The sequence below is a fragment of the Chrysemys picta genome, chromosome 12 (genome assembly GCF_011386835.1).
Source record: "Chrysemys picta bellii isolate R12L10 chromosome 12, ASM1138683v2, whole genome shotgun sequence".
Lineage (NCBI taxonomy): Eukaryota > Metazoa > Chordata > Testudines > Emydidae > Chrysemys > Chrysemys picta.
In genome coordinates, this window is record NC_088802.1 from 5,367,635 (window position 1) to 5,386,656 (window position 19,022).

Below are 19,022 nucleotides of genomic sequence, written 5' to 3' on the forward strand. Positions count from 1 at the left end.
TAAAGCCTTGATCCAAATTTCCATTGACTGATGTGGGCTTTAAGTTGGGCCTTTGGTGATTAAAAATGTGTAACCCCTTTGTGGTTTAGAGAGCATGGCCCTTTAAATCTTTTTCCTAAGGGGGAGGGGGAGAGTAAGAAAAAGGAGGGAAACTCCAGGGGGTGGCGCTGGAGCTCCAGGGAGAGGGAGAGGCAGCCTGAGGCCCTGGAAAAGTGAAGCAGCAGAGAACCTGCCTGAAGCCTGAGAAGGACAGGGCTGATTGGGGACAGCCCAGGACAGGAACCAGGAGGAGCACTGTGCCAGGGAGGAATTGCCGAGAAGGACAGGCCGGAGCTGGACCCAGTATCACTGCTGCCCGGTGCTGCATGGGGCTGTGAATACTGGGGCTTGGGTCTCTGCACTGGGGACAAGGAGGGAGGCTGGAGCTAGTTAAGTGGGGAGGTGGTCGCTCTGGGTGGCTTTGCAGAGAGCGGCAGAAGAGGGCACCGGAGGGGTTTGTTGGGGGAAAGTTCACTGGCGCCGAAGACGACCAGGAGCACCCAAGACTCACCCCTGGACTGGAACTTTGCTCAGGACTCCTGAACTCTGTGTGCAGACACATTGCTCAGTGTCTGCCCTTCCAGACTGTGCTACCACTGGACCTGTGGGGCCTTGGCTTGGATGCAGCCCTGTCTTACTGCTCCCCTTATATTTCCCCTTGTTGTTTTTCTCCTCTCATCCCTCTGTAAATAAATATTTCCCTTGTTATATCCATTGTATGATTCCTGTGGGTGTGTGTGTTCACTCTGGGGGGTTTGGAACAGATGCCCCTGGGGTGGAAGGGATTTCTCCTGCTGCAGTCCTGCGCACACCATCTCTTGGCCAGAGCTGCCTGCAGAGCAGACTCCATCTTGGCCACGAGGGCACTAAAGTTACACTTGGTGGCCCTTACAGGGACTTTGCAGTACACACACACACACACACACACACACACACACGTACGTTGCGCACCCTGGGCTCTTCTTCACAGAGCAAAGAAACTCCTGAGTGACTTTCATCTCAGTTTAAAAAAAAAAGGAGGATTATTAGAAGACCTGTGCCGAGGGGCACGAATCCCAGTAACCAAAGCTTTGCTGGTGGCGGGGTTCCCAGAAGAGATGGAACCAAAGGAAATTGAGGAGAGCCTAGATGCAGCTGAAATACTGGGGAGGGAAAAAGTCCATGCCCGTGTTTACAACCGCAAAGTGAAGGGCATGGTAGCACTATGTACTCACTCCAAGGAAGCAGATCTTGATAAAGTGCCCAAAGAGGTGCAAGTGGAAGGTATTCCCTGGACAATTCTGGGGGCAGGGCAGTCCCCTCCTAGTGTGCCCGTGTCACTTGAGGTGGATTCTTTAGCGCAGAAATTGCAAACTGTGATGGTGGATGAGAAGCGGACAAGAGAAGAATTAATTTTGGCATTAGGAGGGACTCCAACACCTGTAGCACCCAGCCTGGTGGGATGGGCCAAAGAGCTGGGAAATGCTCTCAAAGATGCATTGAAGCTGGTATATGAAAGTGCTCCCTACAAGCGGTTACGTTCATTCTCGGGGGTGTCACCTGTACCCTCAGGGGAGGATGATTACGAGACCTGGAGGGATTTTACGGTGCCACTTGTCCAAGAGTGGGAATGCTCTGATGCTGAGAAGCGGAAACGTGTGCTTAAGAGTCTGAGGGGACCTGCCATGCGACTTATCCGAGCCCTGAAAGACTCCCAACCAGCTGCCACAATGCAAGACTATTTAACCGCTCTTGAGAGTGTCTACGGTACTACTGATAGCAGTGAAGACCTGTATTATCGTTTCCGCCATACCTATCAGGAGCCCCACGAACGATTGTCGGATTTCATCAGGAGACTAGAGGATTTGCTACAGCAGGTAGTGCGGAAGGAGGGCATCCCCACCAAGCGCATTGATTCCGCTAGGTTGGACCAAATCCTTCGGGGCACCCGACAAGATGGGTTGATGTTGTGGCGACTGCAACTGAGGGAGCGGGCCCCAAACCCACCCCCATTCCACAAGCTCATTCGAGAGATACGTGAAGAGGAGGAGCGATTGTTGTAAGTGGATTCAGTGGTGCAGCCGAAGATGGCAGGGAGTCACACCACCACAGTGCTTGGAGAGATGGAAGACGCCTCGTCAGTGGCAGCAGCACTGAGAGATTTGACCCGAGAAGTGGCCATGATGAAGGCTCAGGGACATCCAGTGCCATCCTCAAGACGGGAGAGTAGCAGGAGGGGTGATAGCCAGCGAGAAGGTTTCTGTTATAACTGTGGAAGAGATGGTCACTATGCCTTGGACTGCCAAAACAAGACAGATCATGCAAGTGTATCTCAGAGATTGCAGCAGGCCATTAGGAAGCTTCAGGGAAACACCAACAGGGCTTGGGGAAGGAGCAACCCAAGACCCTGAAATTCCAAGGCTCCCCAGGAAAAAACACAAACAGGGGTTACCCAGATGGGCTGATAGGCCCCCAGGCTATAGTACCCGTTCGTATAGAAGGACGATCATGTGAGGCATTGCTGGTCAGCGGATCACAGGTCACCATACTTTATGAATCTTACTACTGAGAACACCTGCAGCATTTACCCTTGCGTCCCCTGTCTGGCCTGACAGTCTGGGGAATTGGCTGTGACTCCTGCCCCTATCGGGGATATATCCTGTTAAATGTTCAATTTCCAAAGAATGTTGCAGGGGTAAACCAGGAAATAGAAACATTGGCACTGGTCTGCCCAGATCCAAAGGGAAGAAAGTATGCACCTTTAATCCTAGGGACAAATGCAAACCTGTTCCAGAGATTGGCGTGGAAATGCCGTGAGATGGCAGGGAACAACTATCTGCAGGAGCTGCCAATGTACGCTTTATGTAAAGCCACATACCAGCGAGCGAGGGGGGCCCCATCCCAAGAGAAGACCAAGGCTAGACCTTTTGGGAGGGATAGTTTCCAGTTTGGGGATTCCACCATTCCTGCTGAGTGGAAGGACCACCTGTGTGAGAAATTAGTCAAGAGGAAGGCTGTTTTCTCTATGCACAAATGGGATATTGGGTGTGCACATGATGTGGAGCACCATATCCAAATGCAGGATGGTCGGCCTTTTCGAGAGAGGTCAAGACGATTAGTCCCCACTGATATTGAAGATGTGAGGCAGCACCTACAGGAACTGGTTCAAGCAGGTATCACTGAGGAATCCAGGAGCCCCTACACATCGCCGATCGTTGTAGTACGAAAGAAAAGTGGAAAGGTGCGCATGTGCGTCGACTATCGCACTCTGAACCAGTGGACGATCCCTGACCAATACACAATGCCCTGGGTGGATGACGCCTTGGATAGCCTGAATGGTAGCTGCTGGTTCTCTGTCCTTGACCTCCGCAGTGGATACTATCAAGTGCCCATGGCACCAGAGGACCGGGAGAAGGCAACATTCATCTGCCCTTTAGGGTTTTACCAATTTAATCGCATGCCTCAGGGAGTATCTGGAGCTCCAGCCATGTTTCAGCGACTCATGGAGCGGGTGGTAGGGGACATGCACCTGTTGGAGTGTCTGGTGTACCTGGATGACATTATAGTGTTCGGGCGCACTTTAGAAGAACTCGAGACTCGGCTGTGCAAAGTCCTGGATCGTTTGGAACAGGCTGGCCTCAAGTTATCCTTAGACAAGTGCATCTTCTGCCAGACATCCGTGCGGTATGTGGGACACATAGTGTCTGCAGATGGTATAGCTACAGACCCAGAGAAGGTGAAGGCGGTAACCACCTGGCCAAGGCCCACAACTCTCAAGGAATTACGGTCATTTCTGGGATTCTGTGGCTATTACCGCAAGTTTATCAAGAATTTTTCGCACATCGTACATACACTCACAGAGTTCACCAAGAGATACCCCCACACACACAAATAAGAAGAAGGGGAACTCACCTCAGCATCAATACTTTAATGTGGGTGCACCTTTTGGAAAGCGGTGGACTGCTGAGTGTGAAGAAGCTTTCCATAAAATCATTCAACAGCTCACGCAAGCACCTGTTTTGGTGTACGCTGATCCCACCCAGCCATATGAACTTCATGTTGATGCAAGCTACACCGGTTTAGGCGCTGTCGTTTATCAAGAGCGTGAGGGCAAACTCCGACTGGTAGCATTTGCAGGTCGAGGTCTCACACCGCCTGAGAGAAATTACCCTGCTCATCAAGTGGAGTTCCTGGCATTGAAATGGGCCATCACAGAGAGGTTCCATGACTACCTCTATGGGGCCAAGTTCACTGTAAAAAATGATAATAACCCTTTGACATACATCAAGACAACAGCAAAATTATCTGTAGCAGGGCACCAGTGGTTAGCGGCACTCTCTGCCTATGATTTCACTCTGCAGTATCGACCCGGTCGAACAAACACGGATGCAGATGCCTTGTCTCAGCAGCCTCACTCTAAGGATTTATCATCCAATGATCAAATGAATGTGGGGACCCCTGAATTGAGAGTTTTCTGCCAGCGGGTATCCATTGTGGAGGAAAAATCCACAGCCAATGAAGAACAAGCAATTGACTGTCTGGGTGCACCACCAGAAGCCATACCCATAGTCTACTCAAGTTTTACTAGAGTACAGGACCCTCAGCTGCCCAAACTAAAGGATCGAGAGGCGGAGCATGCCCAGCGAGCTGATCCACGGATGAAGGACATCCTTTATGCATTGGAAAGGGGAAAGGATCCCAGGGCTATTCGACTGAGTCACCCAGAGGAGGCCCTTTTGCTGAAAGAATGGGATCGCCTATTGGTTTGGGATAGATGACTTTACTAAGGGCAGAAGCATCCCCAGAGGCCTCACCATAAGCAATTGGTGCTACCGCAGAAGTACCGGCAAGGCGTGTTAGAGGCCTGCCACGATCAAATGGGACATCTGGGAGTCGAGCGATTGGAGGCCCTAGTTAAGGCAAGATTCTATTGGCCCCGGATGGGGCCTGACATCGCCCATCATATTCGCACCAGCACCAGATGTATCCAATGAAAGACTCTGCCTAAGCTGGCGGCTCCTCTTGTCAGCATCACGAGTTCTGCACCCATGGAGCTTGTCTTTATGGACTTTCTGTCAATAGAGCCTGACCGTCGGGGTACTGCAAATATCTTGGTGGTCACGGACCATTTTACTCGCTATGCCCAGGCTTATCCCACCAAAGATCAAAAAGCTTCCACGGTTGCCAAGATCCTGTGGGAAAAGTTCTTCGTCCACTATGGGTTGCCCGCCAGACTACACTCAGATCAGGGACGGGATTTTGAAAGTCAGTTAATAAAAGAACTTTGTAAGATCATGGGGATCAAAAAAATCACGCACCACCCCTTATCATCTCCAACGGGATCCATTACCAGAACGATTCAACCGCACACTACTGAACATGCTGGGAACTCTGGAGCCTCAGCAGAAAAAATACTGGAGCCAGCACGTGAAGCATTTAGTACATGCGTATAACTGCACTCGACACGATGGAACTGGGTTCACATCATACATGTTAATGTTCGGTCGAGAGGCCCGGTTGCCGGTTGATCTCTGTTTTGGAGTGTCTTCAGATGGGGCACTCCCAGAAACATACTTGGGGTATGTGACTCGCTTAAGAGATCAACTGAAGGAGGCATATCGGATAGCAACACAAGCAGCTGGTCACCAGAATCAAAAGAATAAAACCCGATATGATCAGTGCGAGAGGCAACAGGAGATTCAGGTTGGTGACCGAGTTTTGGCCCGAAATCTCGGACTACAGGGAAAACACAAAATTGCAGATTGTTGGGAGTCACACCTATACATTACAGAGAAGAAACTTGGGGATCTACCAGTGTATCGCATACGTCCTAAGGGCAGTCATGGCCCCACCAAAACTCTCCACTGGAATCATCTGTTACCTATAGGACAAGTATTGTTTCCCCATGAGGATGTTTCAAGAGATTCTGAGACTCCCGGCCCTGCGAGTCGGACACAGTCCCAATGACAAAAATATACCTGTCCTCTGCAAACACTCAGCTCCTCGAAGAGTGAGGATGAAATGGGGTTTGGTGAACATCCAGTTTGGAACGCCCTGACCCTAATGGATCCTCTTGTTGTCACACAAAGAGATGGTGAAGGGGAAGAACCCACACTGAGCTCTCCCGAGACCCCACTGTCCCAAGCTGTGGAGACCCCCCAAGAACATGACGAGGAAGGTTCAGTGCAGGCAGAGAATCCTGTACCCCAAACAGACACTTTAAACCCAGATGCACTCAAATTCGTGCCTCAAGGACCCATCATCTTGCCTCCACGTTCAGTGGTATCACCTCAGCCAATATCCGACAGCCAGCCTAGACGTTCCTCTAGGGAAGGGAAGCCCAGGTGTGTGCTGACGTATGATCGTTTAGGGGAACCCAGTGACCTACAGATCCTTGGGGTGCCACAGGGGGCGAGCTGCCTCATGGGAAACCTGTTCCACCCCTCGGGGTCCTGTGGGATGGATGATGGGAATGCTCCTGACAAATGGGGGCCCTGGGTCTCCTGCTGGGGATCCATGGTTTAGAGTTGCCTACCTTGATGGGGACATCAAGGATTATTTCTTTTGGAGGGGGGAGAGTGTAACCCCTTTGGGTTTAGAGAGCATGGCCCCTTTAAATCTTTTTTCCTAGGGGTGAGGGGGAGAGTAAGAAAAAGGAGGGAAACTCCAGGGGGTGGCGCTGGAGCTCCAGGGAGAGGGAGAGACAGCCTGAGGCCCTGGAAAAGGGAAGCAGCAGAGAACCTGCCTGAAGCCTGGGAAGGACAGGCCGGAGCTGGACCCAGTATCACGGCTGCCCAGAGCTGCATGGGGCTGTGAATACTGGGGCTTGGGACTCTGCACTGGGGACAAGGAGGGAGGCTGGAGCTAGTTAAGTGGGGAGGTGGTCGCTCTGTGTGGCTTTGCAGAGAGTAGCAGAAGAGGGCACCCCAGGGGTTTGTTGGGGGAAAGTTCACTGGCACCAAAGACGACCAGGAGCACCCAAGACTCACCCCTGGACTGGAACTTTGCTCAGGACTCCTGAACTCTGTGTGCAGACACATTGCTAGGTGTCTGCCCTTCCAGACTGTGCTACCACTGGGCCTGTGGGGCCTTGGTTGGGATGCAACCTTGTTCTACTGCTCCCACTATATTTACCCTTGTTGTTTTTGTCCTCTCATCCCCCTGTAAATAAATATCTCCCTTTCTTATATCCATTGTACAGATTCCTGTGTGTGTGTGTGTTCACTCTGGGGGGTTTGGAACAGGTGTCCCTGGGGTGGAAGGGATTTCTCCTGCTGCATTCCTGCATGCGCCCTCTCTTGGCCAGAGCTGCCTGCAGAGTGGACTCCATCTTGGCCACGAGGGCGCTAAAGTTACAAATGTCATATAGAGCAGGGGATCTCAACCTTTTTCTTTCCGAGGCCCACCCTCAACAGGCTATAAAACACCACAGCCCACCTGTGCCACAATATTTGGTTTTCTGCATATAAAAGCCAGGGCCAGCGTTAGGGGGTAGCAAGCAGGGCAATTGCCTGGGCCCCCATTACACAGGGACTCCCATGAAGCGACATTGTTCAGGCTTCAGCTTCAGCCCCAGGTGGCAGGACTCAGGGCCCAGGCTTCAGCCCCATGCGGTGGGGCTTCAGCTTTCTGCCCTGGGCCCCAGCGAGTCTAATGCCGGCCCTGCTTGGAGGCCCCCCTGAAAGCTGCTCAAGGCACCCTAGGGGGCCCCGGGCCCCTGGTTGAGAACCACTGATATAGAGTATTCCCAAGGAGTGTAGCTATTTTCTGTACATTCCGTGGAAATAAAAGACTGTAAGAATTAAGAGGGGTTACATACCACAGCAAGACAATAACAAGTTAGCCTACCCAAGTGTTCTGTATTTGTCTGCAGACTACAGGGTTTGGCCCTTTCTCTAGATCTGGTGGAAAATATGAGACATAGAGCTGATCAGAAAATAGAAGACTTTTCCCTGTGAAAACATTTAACAGAAATAAAAATGTTATAGTTTTTGTTGATATTGTCTATGTACAAATTTGACATGGCAAAATACAGGAAAACAAACTGCAGCTGAAAACCAAAATATTGTAGTTGAAAACCGAAAATTTAATTTCAAAATGGTACCATGGTGCCTCCTGAGAGTTGTAGTTTGGTGTCTTATGCTTTGATTTTCCTGGAAGGGCCTAGCTCTCTGACTGGACTATATCTCCTATAATCCACCACATTCTCCCCTCCCTGGCCATGGTACATCATGGGAGACAGTCTGGCCAGAGAGCTTAGTCTACAGAGGATAATGAGAAGCAAACTACAACTCCCATGAGGCATCACAGTGCCATTTTCAATAGAAACATTTGGGTTTGGGTTTTCATTAAATATTCAAATATTCTGCAGAAAGCAAACACTTTTTGTGAAGAAGAGAAGGTTACTCACCATGTGCAGTAACTGAGGTTCTTTGAGATGTGGGTCCCTGTGGGTGCTTCACTTCAGGTGATGGTGTGTCTCGGCACTGTTGATCGGAGATCTTTGGTAGCAGTGCCTGGTTGGGCCACGTGTGCACAGCAGCTGTCTCATGGCCGTTGGAGCGTTTGTCAGTGCACACACAGCCCGACCACCTCAGTTCCTTCTCAACCATCCTCAGCTGAAGATGGAGCTTGGAACAGTGCAACATCTTCCTGCTTTCTAGAAATTTATAGGTACAATACCTGTTAGTTAGTTTTTTCTAGTTTTATTATAGTTAGTTAAATAGTTTTTTTTTAAAAAAAGTATTGTTGGGGTATGTAAGGGTTAAGTAAAGACCTGGGTTTAATAAGACTGGGACTTTTCAGCTTGGAAAAGAGGCGACTAAGGTGGGATATAATAGAGGTCTATAAAGTCATGAGTGGTATAGAGAAAGTAAATAAGGAAGTGTTATTTACTCCTTCTCATAATACAAGAACAAGGGGCCACCAAATGAAATTAATAGGTAGCAGGTTTAAAACAAACACAAGAAAGTATTTTTTCACACAATGCACTGACAACCTCTGGAACTCCTTGCCAGAGCACGTTGTGAAGGCCAATACTATAACGGGGTTCAAAAGGGAGCTAGATAGATTCATGGAAGATAGGTCCATCAATGGCTATTAGCCAGGATGGGCAGGAATGGTGTCCCTAACTTCTGTTTGCCAGAAGCTGGAATTGGGTGTGTGCGGTCTTGGGATGCATTAGGCGAGGGATATCTAGTAGGGATAAGGAGGTGCTGCTTCCGTTGTACAAGGCGCTGGTGAGACCTCATTTGGAGTACTGTGTGCAGTTCTGGTCTCCCATGTTTAAAAAAGATGAACTCAAACTGGAACGGGTGCAGAGAAGGGCCACTAGGATGATCAGAGGAATGGAAAACCTGTCGTATGAAAGAAGAACAGGAGTACTTGTGGCACCTTAGAGACTAACAAATTTATTAGAGCATAAGCTTTCGTGGACTACAGCCCACTTCTTCGGATGCATATAGAATGGAACATATATTGAGGAGATATATATACACACATACAGAGAGCATAAACAGGTAGGAGTTGTCTTACCAACTCTGAGAGGCCAATTAATTAAGAGAAAAAAAAATTTGAAGTGATAATCAAGATAGCCCAGTACAGACAGTTTGATAAGAAGTGTGAGAATACTTACAAGGGGAGATAGAGTCAATGTTTGTAATGGCTCAGCCATTCCCAGTCCTTATTCAAACCGGAGTTGATTGTGTCTAGTTTGCATATCAATTCTAGCTCAGCAGTCTCTCGTTGGAGTCTGTTTTTGAAGTTTTTCTGTTGTAATATAGCCACCCGCAGGTCTGTCACTGAATGACCAGACAGGTTAAAGTGTTCTCCCACTGGTTTTTGAGTATTTTGATTCCTGATGTCAGATTTGTGTCCATTAATTCTTTTGCGTAGAGACTGTCCGGTTTGGCCAATGTACATGGCAGAGGGGCATTGCTGGCACATGATGGCATATATCACATTGGTAGATGTGCAGGTGAACGAGCCCCTCTCCTTTTGTCCCTCCAGACCCATGAATATGATACAGTTCTGCGGTGACCTAGAATCCTACTTTCGACGTCTCCGACTCAAAGAATATTTCCAACATACCTCTGAACAGCATACTAACCCACAGAATCCTCCCTACCAGCACTACAAAAAAAAGGATTCTGTGTGGACTCCTCCGAACGGTCGAAACAATAGACTGGATTTCTACATAGATTGCTTCCGTCGACGTGCAAAGGCTGAAATTGTGGAAAAGCAACATCACTTGCCACATAACCTCAGCCATGCAGAACACAACGCCATCTACAGCCTCAGAAACAACCCTGACATCATAATCAAAAAGGCTGACAAAGGAGGTGCTGTCGTCATCATGAATAAATTGGAATATGACCAGGAGGCTGCTAGACAGCTCTCTAACACCACATTCTACAGGCCATTATCCTCTGATCCCACTGAGGATTACCTAAAGAAACTACACCATCTGCTAAAAAAACTCCCTGACAAAGCACAGGAACAAATCTGTACAGACACATGCCTAGAACCCCGACCAGAGGTATTCTATTTGCTACCCAAGATCCATAAACCTGGATATCCTGGACGCCCCATCATCTCAGGCATTGGCACCCTAACATCAGGCTTGTCTGGTTATGTAGACTCTCTCCTCAGACCCTACGCTACCAGCACTCCCAGCTATCTTCGAGACACCACTGACTTCCTGAGGAAACTACAATCCATCGGTGATCTTCCAGAAAACACCATCCTGGCCACTATGGACGTAGAAGCCCTCTACACCAATATTCCACACAAAGATGGACTACAAGCTATCAGGAACAGTATCCCTGATAATGTCACAGCTAACCTGGTGGCTGAACTTTGTGATTTTGTCCTCACCCACAACTATTTCACATTTGGGGACAATATATACCTTCAAGTCAGCGGCACTGCTATGGGTACCCGCATGGCCCCACAATATGCCAACATTTTTATGGCTGACTTAGAACAACGCTTCCTTAGCTCTCATCCCCTAACGCCCCTACTCTACTTGCGCTACATTGATGACATCTTCATCATCTGGACCCATGGAAAAGAAGCCCTTGAGGAATTTCACCATGATTTCAATAATTTCCATCCCACCATCAACCTCAGCCTAGATCAATCCACACAAGCGGTCCATTTCCTGGACACTACTGTGCTAATAAGCGATGGTCACATAAATACCACCCTATACCGGAAACCTACTGACCGCTACACTTACCTACATGCCTCCAGCTTCCATCCAAGATGCACCACACGATCCATTGTCTACAGTCAAGCTCTAAGCTATAACCGCATTTGCTCCAATCCCTCGGATAGAGACAAGCACCTACAAGATCTCTATCAAGCATTCTTAAAACTACAATACCCACCTGCTGAAGTGAAAAAACAGATTGATAGTGCGAGACGAGTACCCAGAAGTCACCTCCTACAAGACAGGCCCAACAAAGAAAATAACAGAACACCACTAGCTGTCACCTTCAGCCCCCAACTAAAACCTCTCCAGCGCATCATCAGAGATCTACAACCTATCCTGAAAGATGATCCTTTACTCTCACAGATCTTGGGAGACAGATCTGTCCTCGCTTACAGACAACCCCCCAACCTAAAGCAAATACTCACCAGCAACCACACATCACTGAACAAAACCACTAACCCAGGAACCTATCCTTGTAACAAACCCCGATGCCAACTCTGTCCACATATCTATTCAAGTGACATCATCATAGGACCTAATCACATCAGCCATACCATCAGGGGCTCGTTCACCTGCACATCTACCAATGTGATATATGCCATCATGTGCCAGCAATGCCCCTCTGCCATGTACATTGGCCAAACCGGACAGTCTCTACGCAAAAGAATTAATGGACACAAATCTGACATCAGGAATCAAAATACTCAAAAACCAGTGGGAGAACACTTTAACCTGTCTAGTCATTCAGTGACAGACCTGCGGGTGGCTATATTACAACAGAAAAACTTCAAAAACAGACTCCAACGAGAGACTGCTGAGCTAGAATTGATATGCAAACTAGACACAATCAACTCCGGTTTGAATAAGGACTGGGAATGGCTGAGCCATTACAAACATTGATTCTATCTCCCCTTGTAAGTATGCTCACACTTCTTATCAAACTGTCTGTACTGGGCTATCTTGATTATCACTTCAAAAGTTTTTTTCTCTTAATTAATTGGCCTCTCAGAGTTGGTAAGACAACTCCCACCTGTTTATGCTCTCTGTATGTGTGTATATATATCTCCTCAATATATGTTCCATTCTATATGCATCCGAAGAAGTGGGCTGTAGTCCACGAAAGCTTATGCTCTAATAAATTTGTTAGTCTCTAAGGTGCCACAAGTACTCCTGTTCTTCTTTTTGCGGATACAGACTAACACGGCTGCTACTCTGAAGCAGAATGGAAACCAGTCTGTGCCGGTGGAAAAAAATGTGTAACAATATTGCAGGGTCCAAACAGAACATCAAACTTCCTACTTTTTAATCTAGGCATCCATCCAACTCCTACCAGTCTTTGACCTTCCTCTCTAATTTTGACAGTTGGTGCCCCCTCTTCCTCTTCTTTCAGTGTATCCTCATCCTTGATGACTCACGCACTGAGGGTATGTCTACAGTACAAACCTAAATCGACCTATAGGTCAACTTACAGCCACCACATTAATTACTGCGGTGGTGCATGTCCACACTATCCTCCTTGGGGTAATAACAGACAGAACAAAGTGGATTACCAAACAAAATAAAATAAAACCTACAAGTCTATGCCTAATACAGTAAGAAAGTGATTACAGATGAAACCTCACCCTCAGAGAAGTTCCAATAAGCTTCTTTTACAGACTAGCCTCCTTCTAGTCTGGGTCCAGCAATCACTCACACCCCCTGTAGTTACTGTCCTTTGTTCCAGTTTCTTTCAGGTATCTTTTGGGGGTGGAGTGGCTACCTCTTGAGCCAGCTGAAGACAAAATGGAAGGATCTCCCAGACTTTATATAGTTTCTCTCTTGTGGGTGGAAACCCCTCCTTCCCCCTGTGTAGAATCGTCTCTACAAGATGGAGTTTTGGAGTCACCTGGGCAAGGCACATGTCCATGCATGACTTAGTTCTCTACAGGAAAATAGTCTTTTCTCAAGAAGCTGACCAAATGCTTCACTGAGGCTACTTAAAATCAAACAAGTACACAGCCAATATTCTTAACTTTGAATTCAAAAATGACACATGTATACAAATAGGATGAATATATTCAGTAGATCATAACCTTTGCAGAGGTATTTAACATGGAATATGTAGCATAAAACATATTCCAGTTATGTCATATTTACATTCATAAGCATATTTCTATAAAGCATTATGGGGTGCAACCTCACAGCGGCTTCTTGTCAATATCATGGCAGGAGTCATGAAATTGACAACAGCCATCAGGTAACCCATTCCAGTGCTTCAGCTAAGGAAGTGGAGGAATCTCCTTCCTTAGAGGTTTTTAAGATCAGGCTTGACAAAGCCCTGGCTGGGATGATTTAGTTGGGGATTGGTCCTGCTCTGAGCAGGGGGTTAGACTAGGTGACCTCCTGAGGTCTCTTCTAACCCTAATCTTCTATGATTCTATGATGTAAGACACAGACACTGCATCACCCTAATTACGTTGACATAAGCGTTATGCCTCTCATGGAGGTGGAATTATGATGTCGGTGTAGTAGGGCACTTACATCGTCAGGAGGAAGGCTGTAGCGTAGACACTGACATAATTAGGGCAACATAAGCTGCCTTAAGTCAACCAAACTGTGCAGTGTAAACCAGCCCTAACATCTCTGCTCTGTCAACTGCCCGCCTCTCCACCTGACCTTCAACCCCAGATCAACTCTCTCACTCACCAAATAAGCACTTGCTCAACCTTGCCTTCACTAAGCACCCTGGCTCACTGAAGTCAATCCAAGTTAGGGGCCTAAATGCCTCTGTGGATCTGGGCTTCTCATCTCTCCAGCACTGAGTTCCCCCTCTCTGACCATCACCTCATCCACAAGTATTCTGGATGTTTTCTACATTTTCAAATATATTGATTTCAATCACAACACAATAAGTGTACACTGATCACTTTATAATTAACAAATTTATTAGAGCATAAGCTTTCGTGGACTACAGCCCACTTCAAGTGGGCTGTAGCCCACGAAAGCTTATGCTCTAATAAATTTGTTAGTCTCTAAGGTGCCACAAGTACTCCTGTTCTTCTTTTTGCGGATACAGACTAACACGTCTGCTACTCTGAAACCTGTCACTTTATAATTGTTTCTTATTACAAATACTTTCACTGTAAAGAACATAAATAGTATTTTTCAATTTACCTAATACAAGTACAGATGCCCCCTGACTTACGCAATCATTCCGTTCCAGAAAGCCTTGCGTAACTTGAATTTTGCGTAAGTTGGAAATGTATACCCATATGTTACGCACAAATTTCCGCAACTCGAAAATCCTATTTCTGGCTTATGGAACTTTTTCGGTAAGTGTGAATTTGCATAAGATGGGTCTTGCATAACCCGGGGAGAGTCTGTACAAGTACAAGAGAGTGCAATCTCTTTATCATGAAAGTTGAACTTAAAAATGTAGAATTATGTACAAAAAATAACTGCATTCAAAAATAAAACAATGTAAAATTTTAGAGCCTACAAGTCCACCCAGGCCTACTTCTTGTTCAGCCAATCTCTCAGATAAACAAATTTGGTTACAATTTTCAGGAGATAATACTGCCTGCTTCTTGTTTATAATGTTACCTGAAATTGAGAACAGGCATTCACCTGTCACTGTTGTAACTGGCATCGCAAGATATGTGACAGATGTGCTAAAGATTCATGTGTCCATTCATGCTTCAATCACCATTCCAGAGCACACGTGTCCATGCTAATGACTGGTTCTGCTTGATAATGATCCAAAGCAGAGTGGACCAACACATGTTCATTTTCATCATCTGAATCAGATACCAGGAGCCAAAAGTTGATTTTCTTTTTTGGTGGTTTGGATTCTGTAGTTCCTGCTAAACAGATCAAGTACAAAAGTAGAGCTGGGTGGAAAATGGAAGAACACTTAGAATGTTTCAGTCATTTCCATTCAAAAGGGAATAATATTTGTCTATAAGAAATGTTTCATAAAAATCTGTCTAAAAATGTTCAATTTTAGAAAAAAAAATGGTTTTGAAATTTTCATTTTTTCCTTCCAGTTAATAGGGGGAAGAAATAGAAAATGGGATGGGGGAGGAGAAAGAAAGGAAAAACAAACTAAAAAAAACCTCCCCCAAAACACCATTAAATTTTTCATTTGCCAGTTAAAAAATATTTTGGGTGAAAATTTCTGATTTAGAAAAACAGCTGTTTTTCAACAGAAAAAATACTTGACTCATGCAAAGCATTTCAACCAGCTTTAAATAAAAAGCTTTATATATCGGTTCACACTGGAGTATAGAGTTCGGTTTCCAAATTTCTGATTCAGACTGGTCTTTGTGTAAAGGGCAAGAAGTCTCAGGACTGATTCTTTTCTCATTTGCATCAGCTTTACAGTGGGGAGACAAGATTTAACAGCATATTTCCCAATGTTTCTAAAGTGACATCAATCACACCGGAAAAAACAAAAACCTTCCTTCTTGATACCCCAACAACCGGCAAAATCAAAATGGCCCAGGTTAATAGGTCTTAAGCAATCTTTCTCTTCACAATTCATCAGGTTTGCTACAGATCCGGTTCCTCTTTGTGTAGCATGTTGAACTGCTGACACCCATTTCTCCTGTTAGTTCTACCCTGTGGCTCCAGAGCCACATGTGGCTCTTCAGAAGTTAATATGCACCGACTCTGGGGCTGGAGCTACAGATGCCGACTTTCCAATGCCGGGGGGTGCTCACTGCTCAACTCCTGGCTCTGCCACAGGCCCTGCCCCCACTCCACCCCTTCCCTCCCCCTCCCCTGCCCTCACTCCTCCCCTCTCCCCCCAGAGCCTCCTGCACACCATGAAAGAGTAGATTGGGAGGTGTGGAGAGGGAGGGGGAGGCACAGATCGGGGTGGCTGCCGGTGGGCAGGAGGCACTGGGATCGGGGGATGGGGAGCTGATGGGGGGCTGCTGAAATATTACTGTGGCTCTTTGGCAATGTACATGAGTAAATTCTGGCTCCTTCTCAGGGACAGGTTGGCCACCCCTGCCCCAGAGACATAAGTTATACTGACATAAGTGGTAGTGTAGAAAGAGTTAGAATGAGAGCGCTTGGCAGCCCCACTGTCTGTAACAGGGTCTGTGATTCTCTTTAGATCAAAGACTCATTTAATGGCATCTATTACCACAAAGGATCTCAAACTGGGTGCCGGGACCCTTCAGGGGGTCACGAGGTTAGTACATGGGGGATTGTGAGTTGCCAACCTCCACCCCACCCTTGCTTTGCATCCAGCATTTATAATGGTGTTAAATATATAAAAAAGTGTTTTTAGTTTATAAGGGAGGGTCGCACTCAGAGGCTTGCTGTGTGAAAGGGGTCACCCGTACAAAAGTCTGAAAACCACTGCTTAGCACCGTTCAGCAGAACTAGATGTACATACTATGTTTTGAACAATTTAAAAACCACAAAACACTGAAATCATTGACCATAAGAACAGCTGAACAGCAGCCCAACCGTAAAAAAAGAGCTTATGTGCTTAATTTTCAGAGCTCCAGGAAACATGTAGAAACACTATAGACCATGGGCGGCCAAACTTACAGACCACCCGAGCCACATAAAACATACTTGCTGTCTTTTTCAGTCTCGGTATCTATGCCCTCACCGTAGTATCAGAGCACTTTACAATCTTTAATGTATTTATCCTCACTGCTCCCCTGCTTTTATCCCAATTTTTTCAGATCGGCCACAGGAAGGCGAACAGACTCGATCAAGGTTATATAGGGAGTCTGTGGCAGAGTAAAGAATTAAGGCCACTTGGACTGTGCATTTGCCAGTGAAGGTGCTGGAGTGATTTCCGGGTGAATTCCTGCCTCCCCAAGGACTGTAGGGGGGGTCTCCATCCATCCCACAGCCAGGGGAGGGAGTTTTGAACCATCCAACAGACGGGAGCCCCCACCACAGCTGCCTGTGACCCAAGAGAGTGAATAGAAAGAAAATGACTCACAGGTTGTTGAATACTGAGCCATTGGGCCACTTCCAGGGCTGGCCTGGTTCCCTCCTGAGGCCGATCCAGGGATCAAGGTTGTCCTTATGTCGCATCAAGAAATCCTGTTAAAGAATGCAAAGGGGAAATAGACATTACAAACCAATCCTCTTGGACTCACCTTCTCTCCCTACTCAGAGTCATAGGGACCGATTCCCCATTATGCTATGACAGGGCAGAGTAAAAGGGCCTCAGCATAACAGAGAACACAGATCCTAGATTCTAAGGCCAAAAGGGATCATCAGATGATCTAGCCTGATCTCCTGCACAACAAGGTCCAGGAGGCAGGACTCCAGTGACTCCTGTAACCAGCCCATAACTTATGGTTGAGCTAGAGTGTGTCACTCAGAAAGTCACCCACACTTGATTTAACGACTGCAAGTGATGGAGAATCCATGACCCCCCTCTGGAAGCTGCTCCCAGGGGTAATTAACCCGACAAAACATTGTGCCTTACTTCCAGGTTGAATATATCTAGTTTCAACATCTCTGGATCTCCCTCTTCCTTTGCCTGCTAGACTGTTCTAGTATCTGATATTCTTTCCCTGTACAGGTAAGGCAAACACTGAGCCCTTTTAAAAGCCTGCCCATATTCCCTGTGCCTCAGTTCCCCAGGGATAATAATGGGGATAATAATCTTCTCGTTGTCTGTCTTGCATATTTAGAGTGTAAGATCATCTACACAGTGAAAGACGTTCCTGTGTGTCTGTGCAGCGCCCGGCACAACAGGGCCCTGATCTCAGCTGGGGCAGGGACTGTCTCTTGCTGTGTGTCTGTGCAGCGCCCAGCACAATGGGGCCCTGATCTCAGTTGAGGCTCACTGCTATATTGCAAATACAGATTTTTTTTATTTTGTATTCAGAAATGGCTTTGCCCTGTTTTGGGAGGTAGCAGCTGCCTCACTTCAGGGGGTGCTATTCTTTTTCTCCTGAGCTGAGCTAACTTTACTCTGTACTACAATCATCTCTATTTTTTTAAAATTTTATCACCTCTTCCTGCAGGGTGTCTAGCCAAGCCAAGGAGGCACCGTGGGAAGAGCAGAAATGTTGGCTGAAGGTCCAGTCTGCTTCATCGTCAGAGAAAAAGTAACATTTTCCATGGTACCCAATCCAGTTTTCAGGGCAGCAGGCAGCAGGTCTGTTGGGAGGCGTCACACGGGCCTTTGACACTGAAAAGTAAAAAAGGGTAAGAGCATCTCTTTCTTCCACCCCACCTCAGACACAGGTTTCAGAAAATCTGGTGACTGCTGCAAGGGTCTAGAAGCATCAGCAATAAAACAGGAGGAGATTGAGAGAGAGAAATGATCTCCAAATCAAAGTCAAGCTCCTACTGTGAAATGAGGTTGTGTGATAGAACCCCCAGACTGTACAGCAAAAATGCCCATCTAGCAGATTTATTCATAGATACAAGCTCTGGGTGTTACCTTTAGGGCAGGGTGTTGTACAGCTTTCCCATGTAGGGTAGGACTTTCAAAACTTCTAAGTGCTGGGCTAACGCTGCTCCCATGGAAGTGAACAGTAATCTCTGCCCCACGCTCCTCCCCCCCGCAACCTGCATGGCATAGTCAAATTCTGTAACAATAATAAAAATACCTAATCTCAAAGTGCGTTACAGAAAAGGTCAGTACCATTATCCCCATTTTACAGATGGGGAAGCCGAGGCTCAACTATGAGCAATGACTTGACCAAGATCACCCAGTAGCAGAGCTAGGGATAGAACCCAGGGCTCTTGAGAGCCAGTCTACTGCTCTATCTACTAGACAACACTGCCTCCCTGTAGCCACTCAGCTTTCACCTTTTTA

At 47.0% G+C, this 19,022-nt stretch overlaps 2 protein-coding genes across 2 annotated transcripts in view; both read left to right on the forward strand.

Moving 5' to 3' along the window:
• Positions 1 to 12,493, forward strand: part of LOC135974842 (uncharacterized) — an 86,712-nt gene extending 74,219 nt beyond the window's left edge. The window contains exons 2-3 of the mRNA XM_065563874.1: positions 10,027 to 11,383; positions 12,428 to 12,493. Coding sequence (XP_065419946.1) covers positions 10,031 to 11,383; positions 12,428 to 12,493 — 1,419 coding nt within the window. The 5' untranslated portion in view covers positions 10,027 to 10,030. The remainder of the gene's footprint in view (positions 1 to 10,026; positions 11,384 to 12,427) is intronic.
• Positions 1,137 to 2,081, forward strand: LOC101939399 (paraneoplastic antigen Ma1 homolog). The gene has a single exon (XM_065563873.1). The coding sequence runs from the start codon at positions 1,137 to 1,139 to the stop codon at positions 2,079 to 2,081; it is 945 nt and encodes a 314-aa protein (XP_065419945.1).
• Positions 12,494 to 19,022: the final 6,529 nt, after the last annotated feature.